The sequence below is a fragment of the Osmerus mordax genome, chromosome 21 (assembly GCF_038355195.1).
Source record: "Osmerus mordax isolate fOsmMor3 chromosome 21, fOsmMor3.pri, whole genome shotgun sequence".
Taxonomy (NCBI): domain Eukaryota; kingdom Metazoa; phylum Chordata; class Actinopteri; order Osmeriformes; family Osmeridae; genus Osmerus; species Osmerus mordax.
In genome coordinates this window covers 6,965,767-6,987,039 of record NC_090070.1, presented here as the reverse complement: position 1 = coordinate 6,987,039, position 21,273 = coordinate 6,965,767, and the positions used below count along the sequence as shown (strand labels likewise).

Sequence of the window (21,273 nt, the reverse complement as noted above, 5' to 3'; positions counted from 1 at the left end):
TGACCTCTAAACGCTACTGTAATTTTTGTGATATTCGTACGACACATTCCGAACAAGAAAACTGTAGTTGTGGTTAAAAAGGTGCCAAAAGGTGCCAACATGACTTTTGTATAACAGCTTGAAAACATGAATTTGTAAAGATTAGTTTTTGGAATGTAATCTCCAGCAGTAGATAACTTCAAAAAAACAAATAGTGTATCTTGTGAATTTGGAGCATAGGAACACAGTGTGCATGGACATGTGTACTTCCCTCGAACTGTGTGAGTGTAGGTCATGTATTGACCTTTGACCTTCCCTCTGATGCTCAGGTCAACAATGCCACAGCCAGGGTGATGACCAATAAGAAGATGGTCACCCCATATTCAAACGGAGAAGGACTTGCTGCCCTTCCCTACGGTAACATACCTATCTTGCTTGATTTATGAAGAACCTTAAATTGTACATCCCGTGTATTTTCAGTGTTTAAGTTACATAATAGTCCAGCACACTACCATGCCATAACATAGTTATATATCAGTTTACTGTGGATGTAGTTATCTCACAGGCATTGCAACATTGCCGTCTTACACTGTCTGTGTACCAAAAGGAATGTGCTAGTAATTTGTTTAGTAATGTGTTAGTAATTGTTTTTTGGGTCCCTATAGCTGGTTGGAAGCTCAGTCCAATGGTTGGGGCCATGTACAGTCCAGAGCTGTACACTGGTAAGATGTGGCATCATACGTTGCATGGCTAAATGCATTTGTTTTGTTTAAGATTTTTAAAGCTAGTTTTCTTTGCATTAGCTGTGTTAGATTGCATTGGTTGCTAAAGCTTCTGTAGCGTTGTCAGCAAGCTTTGTTAGCTCAGTTAGCTTAGCCTAATTAGCTAACACAACTAGCTAGTTTTAGCTAGTTAATTAGCAAACATTGTTTTCAAAGTGCAAGTGTCTGTCTCTATCATACATAGAATTTTTTTTTCCCATCCTCTCTCTCTCCTCTCTCGCTCTCTCAGTGCCAGGGTTTCCCTACCCTGCGGCGGCTGCAGCTGCGTCCTCGGCAGCGGCGGCGGCGACCTTCCGGGGTGCTCACCTCCGGGGACGTGGCCGACCGGTGTACAGTGCCGTTAGGGCAGCCGTACCCCAGCCCGCCATCCCCACCTACCCTGGGTAAGAGAGGCTACAGCAACACAGACACACATGGGCAAAAAAGCACATATACATGCTCAAACTCACGTGCACACATGGTAGTTGAACACCTTCATTATACGCACCTAGGGGATGGGTATAGCTCAGTGGTGGAGCATTTACCTGTAGATCAATAGGTCCCAGATTCAAAGTATGTTGCGTGGTGAATACATTACATTATACATATTCAAAACAATCATGCACACAGATATTGTAAGTGAAGACACACATATGTTACTCATGCATGCTCCAACAATCTAAAATAGTGTTCAACCAATGATGCATGTGCTTGAGAGTGCTGTTTTAGTCATGATTGTCGTCTCCAATTAATTCAATTTATATTGTGCTACATTGAAATACCATTTCATTGTGCTCTTCAGTAGTATCTCAGTAGTGCTAAATGTTGTTGACACAAATACATTTAAATAATAAAAGTACATCTGTGTCACCACAGGCTTAATCACAGTGATAATAGCACTGACTCTATCATCAAACAACGAAGTGGTATTTTATATCTTGCATGCTGCACGGAGTGTAATATTCTCTCACCCTAATCTTCTCTCTTTTACACTCCTTTTGGCACTCTTTCTATCCTCCTCCTTTGTTCCCGTTTTTTCTTCTGTTTTCCCCTTTATGGTCACCTGGTGGCGCTCCTCTCCCACCTTACTTCCTATTTCTCGACCCACTCCTTTTCTCCTCTTTCTGTTTCTGTCCACCTTGTACTTCCATCCTTTTTTCCCTCTCTCCCTTTTCTCATTTCTTCTCTCAGTGTGATGTATCAGGATGGCTTTTACGGTGCAGCCGACCTCTATGTAAGTATAGCTCTCTCCTTCGCTCTGTCACTCGCTCCCTCCTTTCCCCACCTCCGTCTGTGAGTGTTTCTCGAGTGAGGAGGAGTGTTTGTGCATGGACCAAATCCATAGAGCTGTGTAATTGTGGGTGTAATAGTAAGCAACGCACACACTATCTACTGTTCAATGAATACGATTGCTTACTCTAAATATGGGAAACCTCATAGAATTACATGATCAAAGAAACACACCCGAGTGGTCAAGATTTCCATGCATGCCCTGTTGAGTTAGCAATAGTGTGCGCACACATACACACACACACACACACACACACACACACGCTGATCCGAGTCCTATACATTCATGAATAGACTGCTCTATGTGTGGTTTGTCTCTGTGCATGTGAGTGGTGAGTGGTGTGTGTGTATACCGTTATGTGCGTGAGAGCGTGTGCGACCAGGTTGACAATAGCTGTTTCTGTTCTCTCTGTAGACTAGTGTTTCAGGACATTAGTGGCAGATTGCCCCAGGTAGGGATTGACTGTGTGAAAGCCAGTGTGCATCCTACAATGACTGTGTGCTGCTAGTATATTGACCATCTGAGATTGAAATGCCTTCTCTGTCTCTACTACTAACTCACTGGAATCTGACATGGGTGGAGTTGCGGAAGGGGGAAATTATTTCAGTAAAATCCAACTTTATTTACATATCACCATCTGTGAATGGTAAGGCAGGGCAATGTGCTTTGCATAGGAAATGAAGTCCAACCTAAATGGATAAATAAAAATGAAAACTAATTATATTTAGTTACAGATTTGAAATGAAATTGTAGTTATTGAGATCAGAGCTAGTACCATTACCTGAGGGAACTCTTATTTATAGCTGAGTTATGACTTGTTGAACTAGTACAGGGTATTGTATAAGAAATATCAGATGTCATACAACATGGCCAGACAATGGCACAGTGGCTTCATCACTGTAAGTATGAAAATCTGATAATTGTTACTTGTGACTGTCCATTAGTCCAAAAGCTTAGTTTGCTAGTAATAATAATAAAGTGGCGTATAGTACAGGGGTAGATTTGAACCTGCAACCTCTTGATCTGCAGTTAAGTACTCGAACCACTGAGCTGTACCCCCCCCCTAATAACTGAGATTGTTTTTACAAAAACATGCCATAACTAGTTAGGGTCAAATATGTTAACTACACATTGAATATATTATTTACTTTTTTTTTCCAACATTCAGACCCCTTCCCAGTATCTCCCTGTATCTGTTTCACTTGTGGCATGCTAACTGAATCAATGTGGGCATGCTGACACACTTACACCCTTCCTCCCCCCTCTTCTCCTCCCATTCCTTCTCCTACCCTCCTTTTTTCTGCCTCTTGTAGAAGCTCTTTTGACAATGTCAGCCCCCTCTACATCCCTATCCACACCTCCCCGGGATGACAACCTCTTTTATTTTGATTTTTTTAACTGTTTTTCAAAAGAAAATTATTATTTTACCATTCATCCCCAACATCAACTCATCCGGTTCAATTTTCCCCTCACTTCCCCTTGCCCATCCATCTTCTACGCCCCTTTTTTATTGACCTCTCCCTCCATCCATCCTTCATCCTTTCTTCCATCAGTTTCTATGCCCATCTATCCCCCTTCCTTTTTGCTGTCTTCTCACTTCCTACTTCCTGTCCCTTGACCCCACCCCCTCCCCATAGGAGCAGGTGTGTGCTCCTGAATGCTGGGACATGGTCATGACTGATTGTATAGGGTAGAATGCTGCGGTGTGTGTGTGTTCCGTAGGGATGTTTGGCCTACGATCCGAGTTTGGGATGCATGCTGTCCGTCAGTGATTGGTTGTCGGCCATGTCACGTGTGTGCGTCCTTTTAATCGGATTGGCTGATCGTCTCTCGTGTGCCCTCCTCCCCCCCCCCCCTTAGTTTGTGTGTCTGTCCATCTCTGCACATGAAATAAACAATGACCCCAATTATCACGTCATCCCCCTTTTTCCTCGACTTGTGTGTTGTGTCTTAGGGGCCAGGGGGGTTCACAGCCAAGTCTGTGTACACTTTCGCTACCTATCTCCATTACGTCACTCCCTCCACGTCAACCAAAATGCTAACAGACCGGAAGCTGAACAGATATTTTAGTCAAACTTAGATTAACACCCTGGTGGTGTGTTTACGATCCCAAGGCATCCGGTCTTGTTTTGTTTAGCGTGGAGGAAGACCCACAGGGTGGACAGCCCTCAGCTACATCCCTTTGAATGCCATTTTTGCATACCAGATTAGCCTTTGTTGCCAGTCTTGCTTGTTAATCTCTAGCTCTTTTCCGCTTCCTACTTTCACTGTAACATCCCTAGCTTTGGTAGGTGACACTGCAACATTCACTAACAACTTTTCTCTCTCTTTCGCTCCCCGCCCTTCTCTCTCCGCCCTTCCCCTCCTCCAGGGAGGCTACGCCGCGTATCGCTACGCCCAGCCAACCGCCGTAGCCACGCCCACGGCGGCTGCGGCGGCCGCCGCTGCTGCAGCCTACAGTGACAGGTGAGCGCTCTGGCCCGAGCTTAAAAGGAGCGGCTGTAGGATAGAATTAATTGCATGTACATTTACATTTAGTCATTTAGCAGACGCTCTTATCCAGAGCGACTTACAGTAAGTTCAGGGACATTCCCCCCGAGGCAAGTAGGGTGAAGTGCCTTGCCCAAGGACACAACGTCATTTTTTTTCACGGCTGGGAATCGAACTGGCAACCTTCTGATTAATAGCCCAATTCCCTAACCGCTCAGCCATCTGACCCCCATATGGCCCACGTACCATTCCAGTTGCTTGAACTTAGGGAGTCAGTTGGCTGAGCGGTGAGGGAGTCGGGCTAGTAATCCGAAGGTTGCAAGTTCGATTCCCGGTCATGCCAACTGACGTTGTGTCCTTGGGCAAGGCACTTCACCCTACTTGCCTCGGGGGAATGTCCCTGTACTTACTGTAAGTCGCTCTGGATAAGAGCGTCTGCTAAATGTAAATGTAACTTAAAAAAACGTTTAAAAAACGCAAATATTGCGATGGTCGCAGTATCGAGCGTGTGGTGTTATGGTTGTTTGAGGTTTTGCTCTGTCTTCCATAGCTATGGACGGGTGTACACGACAGACCCCTACCACGCTGCACTAACCCCAGCCACGGCTGCTGCCTACGGGGTGGGAGCAATGGTAAACCCCCTTATAGCTACTGACACTTGAAATATCTTCTCCATCTTTTGAAGACATATGTGATTGTGATGTTTCTCGGTGTCCGTTAAACATATTCTGTTCTTTCTTTTCCACAGGCCACGCTGTACAGGGGAGGCTACAGTAGATTTGCTCCTTACTAACAAAAAAAGACTACATTTCCCAGGAGCCTCTTTTTTTTCCTCTCAAACACTCTGAATGAGAACCCTCCTCTCCCCTCTGTGGCCCTGGAGGAGGATTGTAGTCTGGAAAAGGATTCTGGAGTCCTACCAATATTTCAAAACCCAGTCCCTCTTTTTTCTCATATATATTCTACAATAAAGGAATGCTATTTTGAAGACTGATGGGAGGCCATGAAAAAAAGAAAAAAAAAGAATCTCTGAACCAAAATGGCTATCAGATCCCATTGCACGGCTGTATATTATTCCCCAACACCTTACTTCATAAGTTACTCCCATGACACTCAGCAGCACAAGACACGCAATGGAGCCCCTGAGTACCTCCAGAGATCATCTAACAGCAGCTGATGCACGGAAAAGTTGAGTAAAATGAGAAAGCCTGCATCCATGTTCAAGAGCCAATTCTGTATACAAACCGAGCATACAAAATGGAGGGGACCCATCGCCGAAGAGCCGAGGTCATCAGTCAAAAGAGGCACGGGGGCTTGCAGAAGTAGGGTAGAGCACCAAAATGGCGCCAGATGCTTATTTGGAACAGAACTACAAGCGGCAAACTTGAACTCAATTTGTTCCTCTAGGAAGGGGGGGGGGGGGTGATGGAAAATCATGTCATTTTAGCAGAAAAACTACAAGACTTCAACGGTTGGGACGTGGAAATAAGTGGACTGAAAGTTTATAACACTATAGAGAATTACTTGCTGAAAACTAGGAGGAGGATGATTATTCTAGCTGTACCTTACCTCAAGTTTTCTTAGTCTGTGGAAATGGTGAACCTTTAAAAATGTAATTGTTACAATATGCAAAGCAATTAGTTTAGAGAGAAAAAAGTTACCAAACTATTATTATTATTACCATCATAATTGCCATCATTATCATTAGTTTCAACTACACATTCTTTACTTAGCAGTTTTGGTTCTCGTAGCACTGAGATAAATGTTCCACGTTCAGTGGACCCCGAAGCTAGGATGATAATGTGGACTGTTGTCCACATGCCAATCTTCTATGGAGATAACTATTGAACACAACACAATTTTATCCTTGCCTACCAGTGTACAACAGCCAAGACCTAATATTAACAAGTCAACAATATACTTAGAACTCTATCCAACACTGTCCATCGCAATCCATAAAAGTAACAGGTTAATTATTATTGCGTAGGCAATGTTTGGCTTAGCTTAAATCATGAAATGCTAACATTAGATTAACTTTAGCTATTGGATAAACAAATTCATTTTTAATTCCTTTCACAATTTACAGTAGAACATTTATTATTTGGAGGTAATGAACCCGCTCTTTCTTTAAAAGAGCAAGTAAAAATCAAGTACAGTCTTCCTAAGAAATAGCTACGTTGGTCATTATAGATGACATGCTGTCTACAACTATTGATTGCGAGAGATTCCTTCAATATGAGTCGATAGAAGATATTTAATGCAAAATACCATACTATTGTGTATATTTCTATATCCTTATACTCTATTTCCGATTGTGGTTGTTTTTCCTTTGTTTTTGTTTTGGTTCCAAAGATTTGTAGAAAGCACATGTTTGCTTATGTATAAATATATTATCATCGTTATTGTGGTTATTATTATTATCCTCGTAATCCTAATTGCTGTCCTTTTTTGTTACTTTAGCTCATGTTATATTTTTCTATCTGTAAATGGTGTAGTTTCTCCAAAAGTAAGGTGATTCAATTCATCAAAGTTTTGGAGTTATTTTGTTTGGTTTTGTATTGTTGTTTTCCTGGGCAGAGGGGAGTGAATACTTGAGTAGTTATACAGAGGGATCAACAAGGAATGGGTATAACACTACCAAACTTCTTCTCTTTGTTGAGTGAACTGATAGTCCAAGCTTTTTTATGGGTGGAGACAAGGGACGGCTAGCACAGTATGGAGAAGTATTTCAACGTTTATATGACAAGCATAAATGCTAGCCGTCTCGTTTCCTTTCAACGTCCAAAGTTTACAGTGGACTGAATGATTGAGTGATGACATGGCACTTCTAAGGGGTGACACCAATCTCTTTGTAAGAAAAAAAAAGAAACCACACATTTCAGTGCTCAAGCCTGTGGGTTGGAGTTGTATGGAAGGGAGGAGTGCCTGCTTCGTCGCCTCCATGTTGAAAGTAGGTTTAAGGCGGATGTAAAAAAAAAAAAAAAAAAGATATTAAAAAAAGGTTCTAAGTGTTATCCTTTGTAAATGGTAATTGTTTCAATACTGACAAAGTTGACAAAGACAATGTTATGTGGGGCATGAACTAAGTAATATGAAACACTATTTCAAATGCTGCAAAGTCATGTTTTGTTTTTAACATTTTTTGCATTGTATCTTCTTTTAATCTTACTGCTGCCTATATGTATCTTAGTGTGAAATCAAATACATCAACAGGTCAATAACTTCTTAACGGTCATGTGCTTTGTAGTTGGTAGCCTAATCTTGCTGTTGAGTTTAGTTGAATTCTTTTAATTATTTGACTTTTCAATACTTACGTATTGCAACAGGAAGTGCTTTGAAAGAGGATAGCTAAAAACAAGCAGCCAAAGTGTTGTAAAAAGGCCCTCTCGCCTTTGGCTACCAACTGGAGAAATGATCAGTGAAATGTACGAGAGTTTATCTATGTTCCCAGGGTCCTAAATTTCCTTCTTCCAATGTTTCCAAGTTGAAAATGTTGTTAACAATATTCACATCAACACTTTTCTTGTCTTTGGGTCAAATTTGATTATCAAAAATGTCAAGTTTCATACATATAATAAATGTTATCCCGTTTTTATTTATTGGAATAAGGCTTCAAAACAGCTAAGCCTATATAAGGCAACAAAACAAATCATTGTGATTTGATTTTAAGGTCTAACTCTAACCATTATGTGCTATATAGATCTGGCGAACATAGTACCTCGGAACATAGGAATGACTCCAAATGTAAAAGACTGAAGACCTATTGAACCATTGAAGGCATGGACAACCAGCATGAGTGACACTCTCCAGGAGTTTGATAAATGTTTGTATTGCATGATTTTTCTGTCTTTTTAAGATTATGACTTGTTGAGCAGCATCCAGTTGCATTCTTCTGTACCACTAAAGCCCCCCATTGAGAATGCCAGGCAGCTAGCCATTTCATGCAAACGCAAAGCTAGCTAGCTAATGTTGTGAAGAGGAAGAGCACAGAGCTTTTTGGCTAAGAGGCCCGGTGACAGACAAAATGGCCGCCCCAAGACGTAAAAACATGGGGTAGATTTAAAGTCCCTGTCATGGTTTCCTTGTCATTGTATTATATTAGCTATGTGGTTGTTCTTCATAATCGCTATGGTTTCCAATGAAAGTGACTGTCCTCTTTTAATCTATTCCCCTCTGTCATGTCTATCCCTTGACTGCCATTATGCTATTTTGTTATTGAATGTCCATATTAAAATCTTTTATATAAAATGTTTTGTGATTTGAAGGTTACATTTCTTTGATTTCTCCCATTTGTGAACGTTAAGAAAATGTTCTGTTAGTTTTGCAGTATATGAGGGCCTGCTGGTGAATTTTAGGGCCTCTTTTGTTACGTTGACTGTATAGTCACCATTCAGCCTTGGAAATGGGTTCCATTATCCAGTTCTGCATAACTATGTGTTGACTGTGGTCTGAGTAAGGATCCATGTGACTGTATAACAAAGACGGATTTTTTAGTTTCTTGGGAAAATTATAACATTTATTGAACTACTTTCCGGTGACTTCACATCCTATTCACAAAGTGCACAAGACCGGTTCTCTCGACTGAACAGTAAATTACATCATAAACATTAGATGTTCATTGTTAAAAAAAATAAATGTGATCTTCTCCATACATAAATATAGCTCTGTTTGTATAGAAAGAGTGCCTTCAATGAGAGAGGGTGAGGATGAGACAAAAGGCAGGAGGGGGGAGCGAAACTAGCGTTGAGATGTCATAACAATGGCTACCGAACCCTCAAACGTCATCTAGTCCATTTCTCTCTTGGAATGCAGGTGTTGGGGTGAAAACTAGAAAAGTAAGCAGCTTCGCCACACCTTTGAATGCTTCTGGGAGAAATGTTTTATTTGAACCTACCAGACCGCTCCAAGCAAAATGACACTATTATACATGTATAGTATATCTCAATTTTTTTCGACTTTGGTAGTCGCACATTGCTGAGCAGGTCATGCTATCACATCTCTACGGGGAAGACGGTGGTGGGCAGGGTGTGATAGTAGTGTGTTATGATCAGTGTGTGCTATGTGCATCAGTGTCCTGACCTGTGTGTGCACCATTTAGGTCTGGGTGTCTGGACACCCCTGCTCGACTTTTTCTTTTTACAGCGAGCTGTTTAAGTGTCTTTTGTGCAGTATGGCGTAACATAACAACGATAGTTAGTTTATAAGTGCATGATAATGAGGGAATCCCTCGTTATCATGGACCAGAGGGATGTGGGGTTAGGAGAAGGAGAGTAGGGATAAAGGAAAGAATGGTGGTAGTAGTAAAGGAAGTAGGAATGGCAGGGAGTCTAAACAATTCCGTATTTTGCCAGGTCGCTGAGCTCCATGTCGCCAAAGGCTTCCCATGGGCACACCACCGTGATGTCTGTGCCAAGACCCTCCATGCCGGGGATGTCGTCACCGAATCTGATTGGAGGAAAGGAGAGACGATAGTAAATTTCACAATTGGTTGTGTGAGGCAGCTAATGTACTTAAGTGTAAAGTGAATAATCATGATTTGGAGTCACCTTAGTACTTATATGCCTATCGTGTATTTTTCTAAGTAAACTGGGATTGCATCTTACCCCTTCTGGCCAGGCTTGGGGGCCTTGCTCTTGAAGGTGCGGGTGGTCCTCTGCTTGAACTTGGGGGGTGCCTTCTTGTCGGCGGGAGTTGCAACAGCTGCGTCTGCCATTTCGTTAGGTTACTAAGGGAGCACAACAGAGGAGTCGTTGTTAGTGAGTTACTCTTTTGAAATATTTTATCATTATTGTCTTAATTAAGACAAACCAGCGCTTCCCTATAAGGGTGGATAGTTATTTATCAAAAATACCTGAGAAATAGCTATTTTTTTTCTCAATCCTTTTCCTTGCTTCCCCGTGAACTCTTCAATTCTTTCTTTCCCAGTCCATCAATCCCCTTTATATTTTTCTCTTCATCCTAATCCACCCCCTAGTACTCATCCCAATGTGCCGCTTTTAGCCACCCAGGGATTACAATCCCCACAGATTAGGTCTAATTAGTCCCTGTCCATTAAATCCCTGCCCTCAGTCTAAAACCCTATTACACAAACACCCCACCCCTCCCGTTTAACATCCTCAGGTTTAAAACAGCCTGTTCTGTGTTCATATTTACATAAAGAAGATTTCGCACAGCCTCAGCATAACAAGTCACCAAAGTACAACAGAAACTACTGGTCGCTAATTCACTGGTTAATTTTAAATTGGACATTCTGTAACTACCTAAAACATGTAATGGGAGATTACTCTTTAGACTGTTGACCAAGTGACTGCTAACTAGCATCTCCATCATGGATGTGCTTTTAACCACCCAACAAGTAGAGGTCTAAGATTCTCATCATCTTTTTAAAATGTTATCTCACCAGTTATTGCTCTGACCGCATGAACATTCTGCAAGACAGCTTCATCATGATCGTAGTTAAATGAGTGGACTTGTGTCCACGTCTTTTGAACCACTTCATATGTTTGTCATTCTGTGTAAGTCCATGTCAGTATCCTGTTTGCCGCAGCACTTCATCCAAAACCACAAACTCTTGTGCTTCCTCTCCTTTATAGAAAAGACACTTACTCTCTTCCTGTCAAGTCTCAAGTGCCACAGGCCTACATTAAACTGAAAGGTGTCTAACAGGCTATCCATACAAAGACCTCCACATTAAGTCTAGCACAAGCAAGAACATGAATTGCCTCTCAACTATCAAACAAATATTATTTCATGTCAGCAGAAGCACTCCAGAGTGATGGATTGCTTGCCAGAATTTGTAGGTATCCTATTGGAAAAGAATGAAGGAAAAATCCAAGATAGCCCAAAGGTGGGCCCAAGTAGCTGGCCATTCAAAAGTAAGCAATACTCCAAGAGGGCGGTTGATAAGTCTTACCTGTCTTTGCAGTAGCAAGGAGTTCTGGATGCTTGATGTCTCTCGGTCGGAGAGCAAGGATGCGAAGCAAAGAGAAGTTTTTGAGCTTGTCTTTTTCTATCTGCTGATTCCCTCTTTCTCTTCTCTCTACTTCTGGCTGTTGGCTTATTTTATACTCCTCTCCCTAATCCCCTTCCGATGTTTGCACCGATGCTCACATGCTCCTCAGCTTTAGTCTTCTGTTTTTGTTTTTTTTCTTCAGCCCTGACCGATACTCCCCGCCCCCTTGCACATACTGTATTCTGGGCGAGGGATCAAAAGATTGAAATGAGACGTGTATTTTAAGGTACACTTATGGTGGAGTAAGACACGCATGTGTTTTTGCGCACATAGGTGCAAAACGTGCTGTATACTCCCTGTCAGATGTTTTGTATCTGTGAGGAAACCTTGTTAAATGATGTGTTTGATCAGATTTTGGACCCATTGAGTCAAATTAGAACAACAGTATTTAGAACTTTGCTAATATTGATACAAGGCCTGATCATTCAATCGGACAGTATCACTTACACCCAGGAAACTTCTGGTTCCGTGGTATGAACATCATTCCTGTGTGAATCAAGATAAACATGATCTGTTTAGGTGCAACTCAAACACAACTTTCGGAAGCAAATATTGTCACCACCACCACCACCCACATTGCACAAAGTTCATTTTTTAAACATGGGTAAGATTACATCAGGGGTGTGTGTGTGTGTGTGTGTGTGGGAGCGGGGGGGGGTTACTGGCAAGGACTCTCATTGGACAGGTGATATCCCTAGCTCCCCTCTCCTCTGACATAACTTCCAGGGCATGTCTTCACTGTATGTGCTGCTAGCGGCTTAGTGTCTCTAACAGGATTGGGTTTTGATCCGAGTGTGTGGGAATGTGCCTACAGTACACACTCACTGCTCCATCTGTGTACTGGAGGGCACCCCAGTAACCCTAATATAAAATTAGCCTGGGTTATTTATTTATTTATAGGGGGATAACGGAATGTTTTCGTTTTTTAATTGAGTTTGGACTGTACTTATTTAGCTTGCTTTCTACAAGAGATACTTAAATGGGATTTAAGAAGTAGGATGGTTTTTAAACTCAAGGTTAGTTGAGTAGCTGTGCTTTGATTTTTTTAGTTTGTTTTTTTTCCCCCGATACTGTTTTTGGATCCAAAATGTGGTGTGTGGTCTTGTTTGGTTAAGGAAATATAGGCCATGACTATATTTGAGTTTTACATTCTAGGTTTCTAAAATCTAAGTCTTCAAATTTGAAAGGAAGCTGAATTGTGAAGAACATTTAAGTAACTCCTTTCTCAGCTCTTGAAAATCCTAAACAGATGTCAGCTATATGTTCCCAACCCGGTATCATTGGAAAAACCTTTGCGCATGTTAGCGCCAGGATGTTGACTAAAACGTGAAGGCATCCAGTTTAATAAAGTTGTCCAAACAAAGCAGGTGTTTGTGTTCAAATGAAAAAGGCTGTTTATAAAGGGGAGTAGTTGTGAGAAGTGCAAAAGAACAATTCCCGTAATAATTTGTTCATTATTTTGTCATAAAAAAAGTTAAAAGAACAAATTGTCACTGTCTGTATCACATTGCAGACAAAATGGAATCAACTATTTACTTACTAATATGCATAGTACTATGTGTATTAATGATATGTTAAATATAGGGAGTCAGGTGACTGAGCGGTTAGGGAAGCAGGCTAGTAATCTGAAGGTTGCCAGTTCGATTCCCGGCCGTGCAAAATGATGTTGTGTCCTTGGGCAAGGCACTTCACCCTACTTGCCTCAGGGAAAATGTCCCTGTACTTACTGTAAGTCGCTCTGGATAAGAGCATCTGCTAAATGACTAAATGTAAATGTAAATATTCACAAATATATGAATCTGACGTCGCCCCACATCATCAATCCAAGAATAGAAATCAGGACACATTTAGAAAGATGTCAAACGCCCACTCAGTTTCATTAAGGTGATTAACCCCCTTGAGAAATATATCTCATACTTGACACCGGCTCATAGTCATCTTCTTAAAACCATTAGTGACTGACGAAGATAGATTAAACCTGTGATTCATCAACACATAGGCCTGTTAACAAAATTGTCCTGAACACAATTTCATTTTGTTTCATATTTTTTGTTGTTGTTGCCTGGACCACATTTTATTATTGAGGTGTTTCAGTATGTTTGGCCAGACATACTGTTACAATCCTCCATTTTTCTTTCCAAAACATGATTCCCCCTTTAAACATCAATTTCCTCTTTATAATATCTACATTTTCTCCTTAAACCATTAATAAATACAGAGATATCCACTTTATACAAGCCAATCCTAGTGTAAGATCTTCAAAACCAAGAACAGTTGGTATCTAACCATGGGAGTAGTTTAAAGTAGCCTTTAAGGATTGTTCATCTACTCTTAAGTAACATTAGTTACCGCTCTTACTTCTCACACTACCACACCATATCTTGTTAATGTTGTACAGGTTTAGTGTTGTAAGAATTGCACGATGCTAAAATTGTATGATGTTGAAATTGACCGAACTTGATAGGGAAACTTGATAGGCAATTTTCAAGGTTTTCTGACACAAGTCGTGTCAACAATTTGTGCTTTACTAAGTGGGTTTAAATGTTACATAACTGGTGTTTATCATCAAAACAGACAGATTTATCCCTACCCTTAACTCTGTCTGTAATCCTAACCGGTTCAATCCATTAGTTCAAGACTCAATTTTAACTCTTGCTATTCTTAACTGAAATGGACAACATGTAGCAGATCAACCAATGGCCCCAAATGAACCACATGGAGTCTGGGTATATAATGGGCTGATAATGTCTGGAAGACAGTTAAAAGTAAGTCATTGATACACTTGAAAGAACTTGTGTTCACTTTTGGTAAAATTACCATGGTAATTTATATTAAGGGTACAGTATTAAACATGAATTAGGGCATTCGATAACAGGCGTAAACAGTTTAGTTGCTATCACAACTCAGTATTTGTCTACGGAGCCCAATTTGTCCGTTAGAAAGGGAAATGGAGGACGTTACTGTCATACATTCTGTAGTCTCCTTTACTGCCTGCTGTTAAGTGTTAACCAATATAAACCCTTCAAACTCTCATAATATATATTGCTTTACACTCTCCACAAGGGTTCGATAAACATATAATGTCTAATTTCTTTCTCTCATAATCTCACATCTTCTCTCTTTCATAATTCAGTAATCTACCTATCCATCCAGTCATCCATCCACTCCCAGACGTCAGATTGAAAAAGCTTGCTCATAGTTAATCTTCTTTTTTCTCTCGACCCTTCTCCCTCTTTGTTTGTCTGGAGCGGTCTACCAGGAGCTCGATTATGCAATTGACGATTTCACTGTTTTAGAGATCACTTCTCCCTCATTCTACTCACTTCTTCCTCCTCTACACACACACAGAAACACACACTCTGTGGATGTTTTTGGCTGCCTTTCTGAATCAAGTTTTACAACATGTTTTAAAACACTCCAGACCTATAACTGCATGGGCACATGCAATTAGTGTCCAAGGCATTCCACCAACTGTACAATTTGGAGAGATGCTGTCCTATCCAGTCCAGTGCGTTTAGAGAACTGCCAAACGCACTAGACTGTGAAATAATGTCTGGGTGTTAAAAGACAGGAGAGATCATTCAAGTTGAGAGGGCTATGAAGAATAGAATTTAATCGAGAGTCGAAGAAAACGCCAAAGGCGGGTACAACCAGAGATGAAGATACTAATGATGCCATACCTAGCTGAGAACAGTAATGTCCTAGAATTGTTGTGAAACATTCTGGAGCTGGGGGTTTCCCAGTGATAAGAATATATACTGTTTGCTCTATTCCAGGGGAGTAGGATAAACACAGAGATCATTTGAGTAGAGTTGTTTTGGCTCAAGGCGTTCAGCCCTTAAAGAGTATTACTAACTTACTGCAAAGTAGCACGGTCCTTAAGACTAATTCAGTTCGGGCCACCAGGCACATGGATGCCGACCTTGGGTGTCCACTGAGTTCACTTTTATTCAAACTCATGAGGTCTTATCAGTGGAGCCTATCACAAGAACCTACCTGCAATGACCTTTCCTGCAGTTAATTAAAAAGAAATATATATATTTAATTAATTAATTATTTATTATTATTTTTATTATTAAATCAGAAACAGATATATTGAAGACAGAAAATGTAGGAGAGAGGGGATGGGGGAAGAAATACAGAAATAGGCCAGAGATGGCATTAAACCCTGGCTAGTTTTTCAGATCATTTGGTACACACCCCATCCAGTGATCCACCAGGGCATCTACAGTTACTATATTTTCATTGTTCTGCAATGAAAGGCAAGGAATTTCAAGCATCGGACGAATGCTTCAACAAGACATGGCCATTCTTTCATTGCATTATTTCATGTGTTCCCTTAACCTGTGATAAATCAATAAATACAATTTGCTTTTTTTAGCTTTTTTAGTTATGTCACAAAGGGCTTCGCAGATACCCATATAACTTCCTAAACCAACCTATAAGCCTTGAGCAAGAAGACAATCCACAACCTACCACACATCGATTAGCCATAGCTCTTATTAGGATACTACAACATACTTTAATTTGAAAGGTGTTGACATACTCATAATTATTCAATGTTTATCTCAAGGCATCTCTAAAGTACTGTTTCTGTACGTGCTGCAGAACAGAGCATGGATTCAATCATAGTGTCAAACTCAAGTAGCCGAGATAGTTGACCTGCCTGTTTATCTCGACCAAACACGTTTAAAATGCTCAGCTTGACTGTTAAACACTCTGTAACTGCTCTCTGTACACCAGTTAATGTTTGTAGATCCTGTATGTTTTAGATTTATTCCAGATGATGTTTGTAGAAATGTTCTAGATTAAGTAAATATATACTAGATTTGTTTGAAATATCATAATTAATTCTGATAAGGTATGGTTGTTATCAAAAGCTATCAATAAAAACATCACTTGATAAAATGGTTTGGTGTAAAAATGTAAAAAGACAGTAAATTAGGTTGAAAACCAACTTAACAACCAATACAAAATGCCTGTTCTTATTGTACAGAATACTTATGAAGGTGAATGAATGGACAGTAAAGTTACATAACATTACATCGATAACGGTTCTGCATAAGTTGAGGACATTAGCACTTAGACTGTACTTTTAGTATGAAGGCTGTTAAGCTATTTATGAGTATCTCTCTCTCTATCTCTGACAAACTTGTTCTTTGTGTTGTGACACATCAGATGTTCCTGACTTAGTCTTACTGTTTGCAAATATTGGAACTGCTTTCATCCTAAGCTCATTTTCAAATAGGTCAGCACATGCTACATACTGTATGTCTATGTCCAAGCATAGGAAACCTTTTGAGATGTTATTTAGTATTTCAATTCAGAAATAGTTATAATAATAAATATAATAATAATAATATAAATATAAATAATTGATATTCATACTACATGTATAACTGCATAGAATAAGCAGAATTACTCTTTTTGAGGTCTTGTCAAAAGATCACATAATGGATGGATGGTGACTTTCCTCACAACATGTCTTCTGGTGTTTATTTTTGAATGTCTTCTGTGGCATAATATATTACATAAAAGGTCTAGTGTGCATGTAGCGTTCCAAAATACCTGGCTGCCTGAATCTCCAGCCTGACAGCTCTCTCTACCGAGAGACCAGTTGGGGTGGTGGAAAGACTGGTGTGTCAGAGGGGATACACCATGGTGCAGTCAGGCAGAAACACCACAGGAGGGAGCTTTACATCGACTACAGTATATAGCTCTGCATGTCCCTAATCTGTGTTGGTTCATGAGGACACTAACATCGAATAGCTTTGAAGTCCAGTTGTGTCACAGAATGATTATTCTCATAGATACATCTTAACAATTTGAATAAATTATCTGAGCAAATGCTTAGAATATTTGTATCATTATTATTCAAATGCTTACTACAAATACTACTGCGCGTTGTGACTGTACTGTAACACACACACACAAACACACACTTAGCAACCCCATTCACACAAATTGACAGTGACACGTAGTCGAACAGGTGTTAGTTTTTTTTATCAACCACACCTGTCTGGTTCCCAGGCTCCCACCAATCAGAATCCAGAGAAAAGTCCATGTGGCAGATGCAGAGGGACTCGGAGATGGACGAGGTACACACACGTTGGGACTGACGGACACAAAAGACTCGCCATAGACCAGGAAAAGAATCAGCTTTGCTCCAGGTGTCTATCCGTTGCTCTTCAACACCTTGTCTTTCAAGATGTTCCCGGCCTTGTTTCTCTCCTTGCTCGTCTACACAGCTGTAGCGGAAGACAAAGGTAAGATTGGGAATTGGGATATTGTCTCAAAAATATTGTTTTGTTGTCATGGGATGACTTCTGATATTCACCTCTCCTTTGTCTTCCTCTCTTGCTCTTTCTCTCCATTTCTCCCGCCACAGACGGCGCCCTCCCTAAGCTGGGTGATGTTGGGGCAGCCGAGGCCTTCATTGACTCGGCTGAAGTCGTGGTCGTTGGGTTCTTTGAGGTCAGTCGGGGAAACGAGCGTGGGGAGAGAGACGACGGATGGAATAGAGAAGACGCTAGAAATGTGTGCAGTAGGCCGATATGAGGTCGAGCACGGGAAGGAGACACAACCACAGTGACCGTTAGCATGTGGCTAGGCTATCCAGCATTCCTGAGCAGCCATCCCGTACAGCCATTGCTAGAGAGCCCTAGTTTGTGATGCTTTCCAGCTTTTTGGGAGGGCTGTTTCCTGCGGCCACACATTTGGCCAAGGGAGGGCCTTCCTGTCTGCGTGGTGTGGTGACAAGGGAAGAGAGAGCAGACGGTCGTCCTGGCGTGCCGATCCCTTTGGCCAGACTCTGTGTGCGGGGGAAGACGGTGGGCCCGCTGGACAGCAGCCGGGGTCGCATCTGTGGAATGGGGGCTGTAAACAAGTGTAAACAGAGAGTCGATGGGAGGAGAGAGAATGGAAAGAGAGAAGGAAGGAGAGAGCATGGGAGGTTGAAGGGTTGAACTGTAATTTTGAGGACAGTTCAATGTCTAAGTGACTCACTAGGAAGGAATGCATATAATATGGTAAAAAAAGAAGAAAACATACTTTTAAGGCACATGCTAGTGTATTAATGTCAGGATGTTTTCATCCTGAATACACCGGTCTACCAGCTTGCCTTCCTTCGTTGTTTTATTTCTTTCACATTCCAGCTACTTTTCTCTCTCATGAAAATCTCTCCTATGCCCCCACCCTCTCATTTGTTCTATTAGGGGGAGGACAGTCATGGCTATAAGGAGTTTGTGGAGGCTGCTAAGGAGGTGAAGCCCATTCCTGTGGCGGTGTGTGGTGAGAAGGAAGTGTGGGCTAACCTCAGCATCGTCTCTGACACCATCACCATATTCCGGAAGGTAAACTCTTTCACCATATCTGCCTCACTCTGAAAGTCCTGACATTTTGAAAACGACATTTGAAACCACAGTTAAAAACCTGTGTACTCACCCAAAGAATGTGTATCTGTGTGTGTGTGTGTGTGTGTGTTTTTTCAGGCTGATAACCACCAGGAGAACCTGCAGCTTTCAGATGCCAAAAAGATAGAAACTGACGGTTTAGTCCGCTTCATCACAGTCAATGAGCTTCGCTACATCACTGAATACAACCAAGTGGTACGCCCTGCACAGCCCTCTCTATTCACAGCACACTTGGCTCCGCCCAGAAGGTCTCACCTAGAGTTAAATCAAATGCCCCCTCAAATATATTTGACCTAGGTTTATGTCAATGGACTACTGCTATCTGGCAGGCCTGTTGCTTTCACGGAACAAAAATCATGAAATACCTTCTTTCCTATCGTTTGGCTCTTAAAAAAAACAACATAATTTTCTCTTTGCCATCCTATCTACTTTATCTCAACCTCTCTTTCTCCCTCCCACCTCCCCACCCATCTCCATTCAGACGGCAGTGGGTCTCTTCAACTCAGACGTGAAGACGCACCTCCTGCTCTTCACCAACAGGGGGAGTGATGACTATACTGTGCTCAAGGACCGTATGGGGGCCCTGGCCCCAGAATTCACCGGCAAGGTGATTCCAAATGAGCCCTCCAGTACATCACTGCTCTAGATCTATTCTATCTTCAACTGTATATAGATGAGTTGGGCTTACGAATCTTTTCTGTTCAGACATAAGATCTGTACGAATTAAAAGAAGTTGACATTTTAACTTGCTGCCATGCTGGAACTTGATACAACTGAATCATGTTTGGTTAAATCATGCTATTTTTTTTTAGCTTAAGCTTTACAGAGTGTGCTTATTCAGTTTAATATTTGTAATTTTTTTTTAAATGAAGTGGAGTCAGATTGATTTCAGGCTGTTACTGGTCAAATTACAAATTGCTCTTGAGACATCCTGGTTGTTGACTCGGTTGCAGTTCTTATTTGTGCTGATCAACGGAGCGGTGAAGTCCAACGAGCGATCGTTGGGTTACTTTGGTCTGAAGTCAGGTGACCTGCCCCGGGTCGGCATCTATGATGGCGACTCGGACATGAAGTGGCTCCTGGCCGAAGGGGAGATCTCTACTGAGCGCGTGCGGGAGTTCTGTCAGTCTTTCCTCCGAGGAGATCTAAAGGTGAGAGGTCGCTGAAGGCATTGAGGTCACCGAGTCGCCGCAATAAATAAAAACAAAACAAAGCTAATATCTAAAGCTAAAAAGTTAATTTCACAATGTTCCGTTAATAATACTTCTTTATACGGCAGCTTGTGGAATGAAATGTCTATTTTTGTTCTCAGGAGGTGAAGGAGGCAGGCCCTGAGTCCAAAACGGAGCTGTAATGCTGGAAACTGAGCTGTAATGCTGGAAACTGAGCTGTAATGCTGGAAACTGAGCTGTAATGCTGTGCTTTAAAAGTTTGCTTTATATGAAACAAACTTTCCATATGACAAAGAGATAACTGTAAATAAAACAGGGGACCTTCTTGGCTGACTTGTGTGTTGTTTTGTGTGTGCTTGTCTCCGAGCATGTGTCTGCGGTTTCTGGTCATTCTGATGCTGGCATTGTCTCTTTACCGTTCTGCTGATCCAATGGTCAAGACCACAACTGGCAGGCTGCAAAAGACTGACCCAGAGGAGAAGCAAAACAAGGATGAGGAACGGAGAGGAAGGGATGATGAGGAGAGGCTATCTTGAGTAGGAACGAAAGAAGGAGATTCTCAGAATGACATTGTCTAGACAGCACATGCATCCATTGAACTAGTCTGGCATGGCCTGGACTGGTTTAAAATAGGATGAAACTGGACTGAGTAGAGTGGGACAGAATAGAAAGCGTAAAACACAGTGGAAAATTGTAGAGGAGCTGATTAGAAAAGTAGTAGACTGAGAAATTGTGCAGAATCAACTCTCACACATGAACACACTGTCACACAGTTCAAACTCAAAACGAGGTTAACAAGTGAACCATGCTAAAGTGAGAGTACAGGCAATCGGGTGTCTATAAAAGATCCAAAAGAGAGCAACAGATGGTCTCAAAGCTGCATCAAATATAAAAACCAGAAGTGAAAGAAACTTTCAGCGTCAACCCCTGAAAAATCCTCAAAACAGAGAAGGGAATTTCAAGGCCCAGACTGGAATCGGGATAATTAGTAGGGTTGGAATGCCAAGCGGAAACATCAGCCGGTACAGGGAAAACATTGCCAGGCAGCTGGGCTTTTTCTACACAAACCATATATATATATATTATAGTTGTCTAAATATTTGGATGCAAATGTATGTGTTTGTGGTGGTGTATTGTAATTAAAGTTTGGATAACA

General features: G+C 41.3%; 3 protein-coding genes across 4 annotated transcripts in view; 2 read left to right on the top strand and 1 right to left on the bottom strand.

The window, feature by feature from the left end:
• The window catches only part of rbfox2 (RNA binding fox-1 homolog 2), a 29,415-nt gene extending 20,646 nt beyond the window's left edge, over positions 1 to 8,769 (top strand). For both annotated transcript variants that reach the window (XM_067258896.1, XM_067258897.1), the window contains 7 exons: positions 309 to 396; positions 645 to 701; positions 991 to 1,144; positions 1,932 to 1,974; positions 4,403 to 4,497; positions 5,072 to 5,153; positions 5,270 to 8,769. In XM_067258896.1, coding sequence (XP_067114997.1) covers positions 309 to 396; positions 645 to 701; positions 991 to 1,144; positions 1,932 to 1,974; positions 4,403 to 4,497; positions 5,072 to 5,153; positions 5,270 to 5,314 — 564 coding nt within the window. In that variant the 3' untranslated portion in view covers positions 5,315 to 8,769. The remainder of the gene's footprint in view (positions 1 to 308; positions 397 to 644; positions 702 to 990; positions 1,145 to 1,931; positions 1,975 to 4,402; positions 4,498 to 5,071; positions 5,154 to 5,269) is intronic.
• Positions 8,770 to 9,382: 613 nt separating this feature from the next.
• LOC136965414 (retinal cone rhodopsin-sensitive cGMP 3',5'-cyclic phosphodiesterase subunit gamma-like) lies at positions 9,383 to 11,621 on the bottom strand. The gene is made up of 3 exons (XM_067259556.1): positions 11,435 to 11,621; positions 10,125 to 10,246; positions 9,383 to 9,966 (listed from the first exon to the last, which is right to left on the bottom strand). Exons 2-3 carry the CDS (start codon positions 10,232 to 10,234, stop codon positions 9,849 to 9,851), a joined length of 228 nt encoding a protein of 75 aa, XP_067115657.1. The 5' UTR covers positions 10,235 to 10,246; positions 11,435 to 11,621; the 3' UTR covers positions 9,383 to 9,848.
• Positions 11,622 to 17,741: 6,120 nt separating this feature from the next.
• LOC136965545 (endoplasmic reticulum resident protein 27) lies at positions 17,742 to 20,347 on the top strand. The gene is made up of 7 exons (XM_067259721.1): positions 17,742 to 17,799; positions 17,922 to 18,007; positions 18,748 to 18,885; positions 19,024 to 19,140; positions 19,427 to 19,552; positions 19,899 to 20,096; positions 20,258 to 20,347. The coding sequence occupies exons 1-7, from the start codon at positions 17,742 to 17,744 to the stop codon at positions 20,297 to 20,299; spliced, it is 765 nt and encodes a 254-aa protein (XP_067115822.1). The 3' UTR covers positions 20,300 to 20,347.
• Positions 20,348 to 21,273: the final 926 nt, after the last annotated feature.

Coding starts and splice junctions, on each gene's coding strand:
- LOC136965414 (XM_067259556.1), bottom strand. CDS start 10,234: ATGGCAGACGCAGCTGTTGCAACTCCCGCCGACAAGAAGGCACCCCCC. Junction 9,967..10,124: donor CCCAAGCCTGGCCAGAAGGG/GTAAGATGCAAT, acceptor TCCTCCAATCAG/ATTCGGTGACGACATCCCCG.
- LOC136965545 (XM_067259721.1), top strand. CDS start 17,742: ATGTTCCCGGCCTTGTTTCTCTCCTTGCTCGTCTACACAGCTGTAGCG. Junction 17,800..17,921: donor AGCTGTAGCGGAAGACAAAG/GTAAGATTGGGA, acceptor CTCCCGCCACAG/ACGGCGCCCTCCCTAAGCTG. Junction 18,008..18,747: donor TGGTCGTTGGGTTCTTTGAG/GTCAGTCGGGGA, acceptor TTGTTCTATTAG/GGGGAGGACAGTCATGGCTA.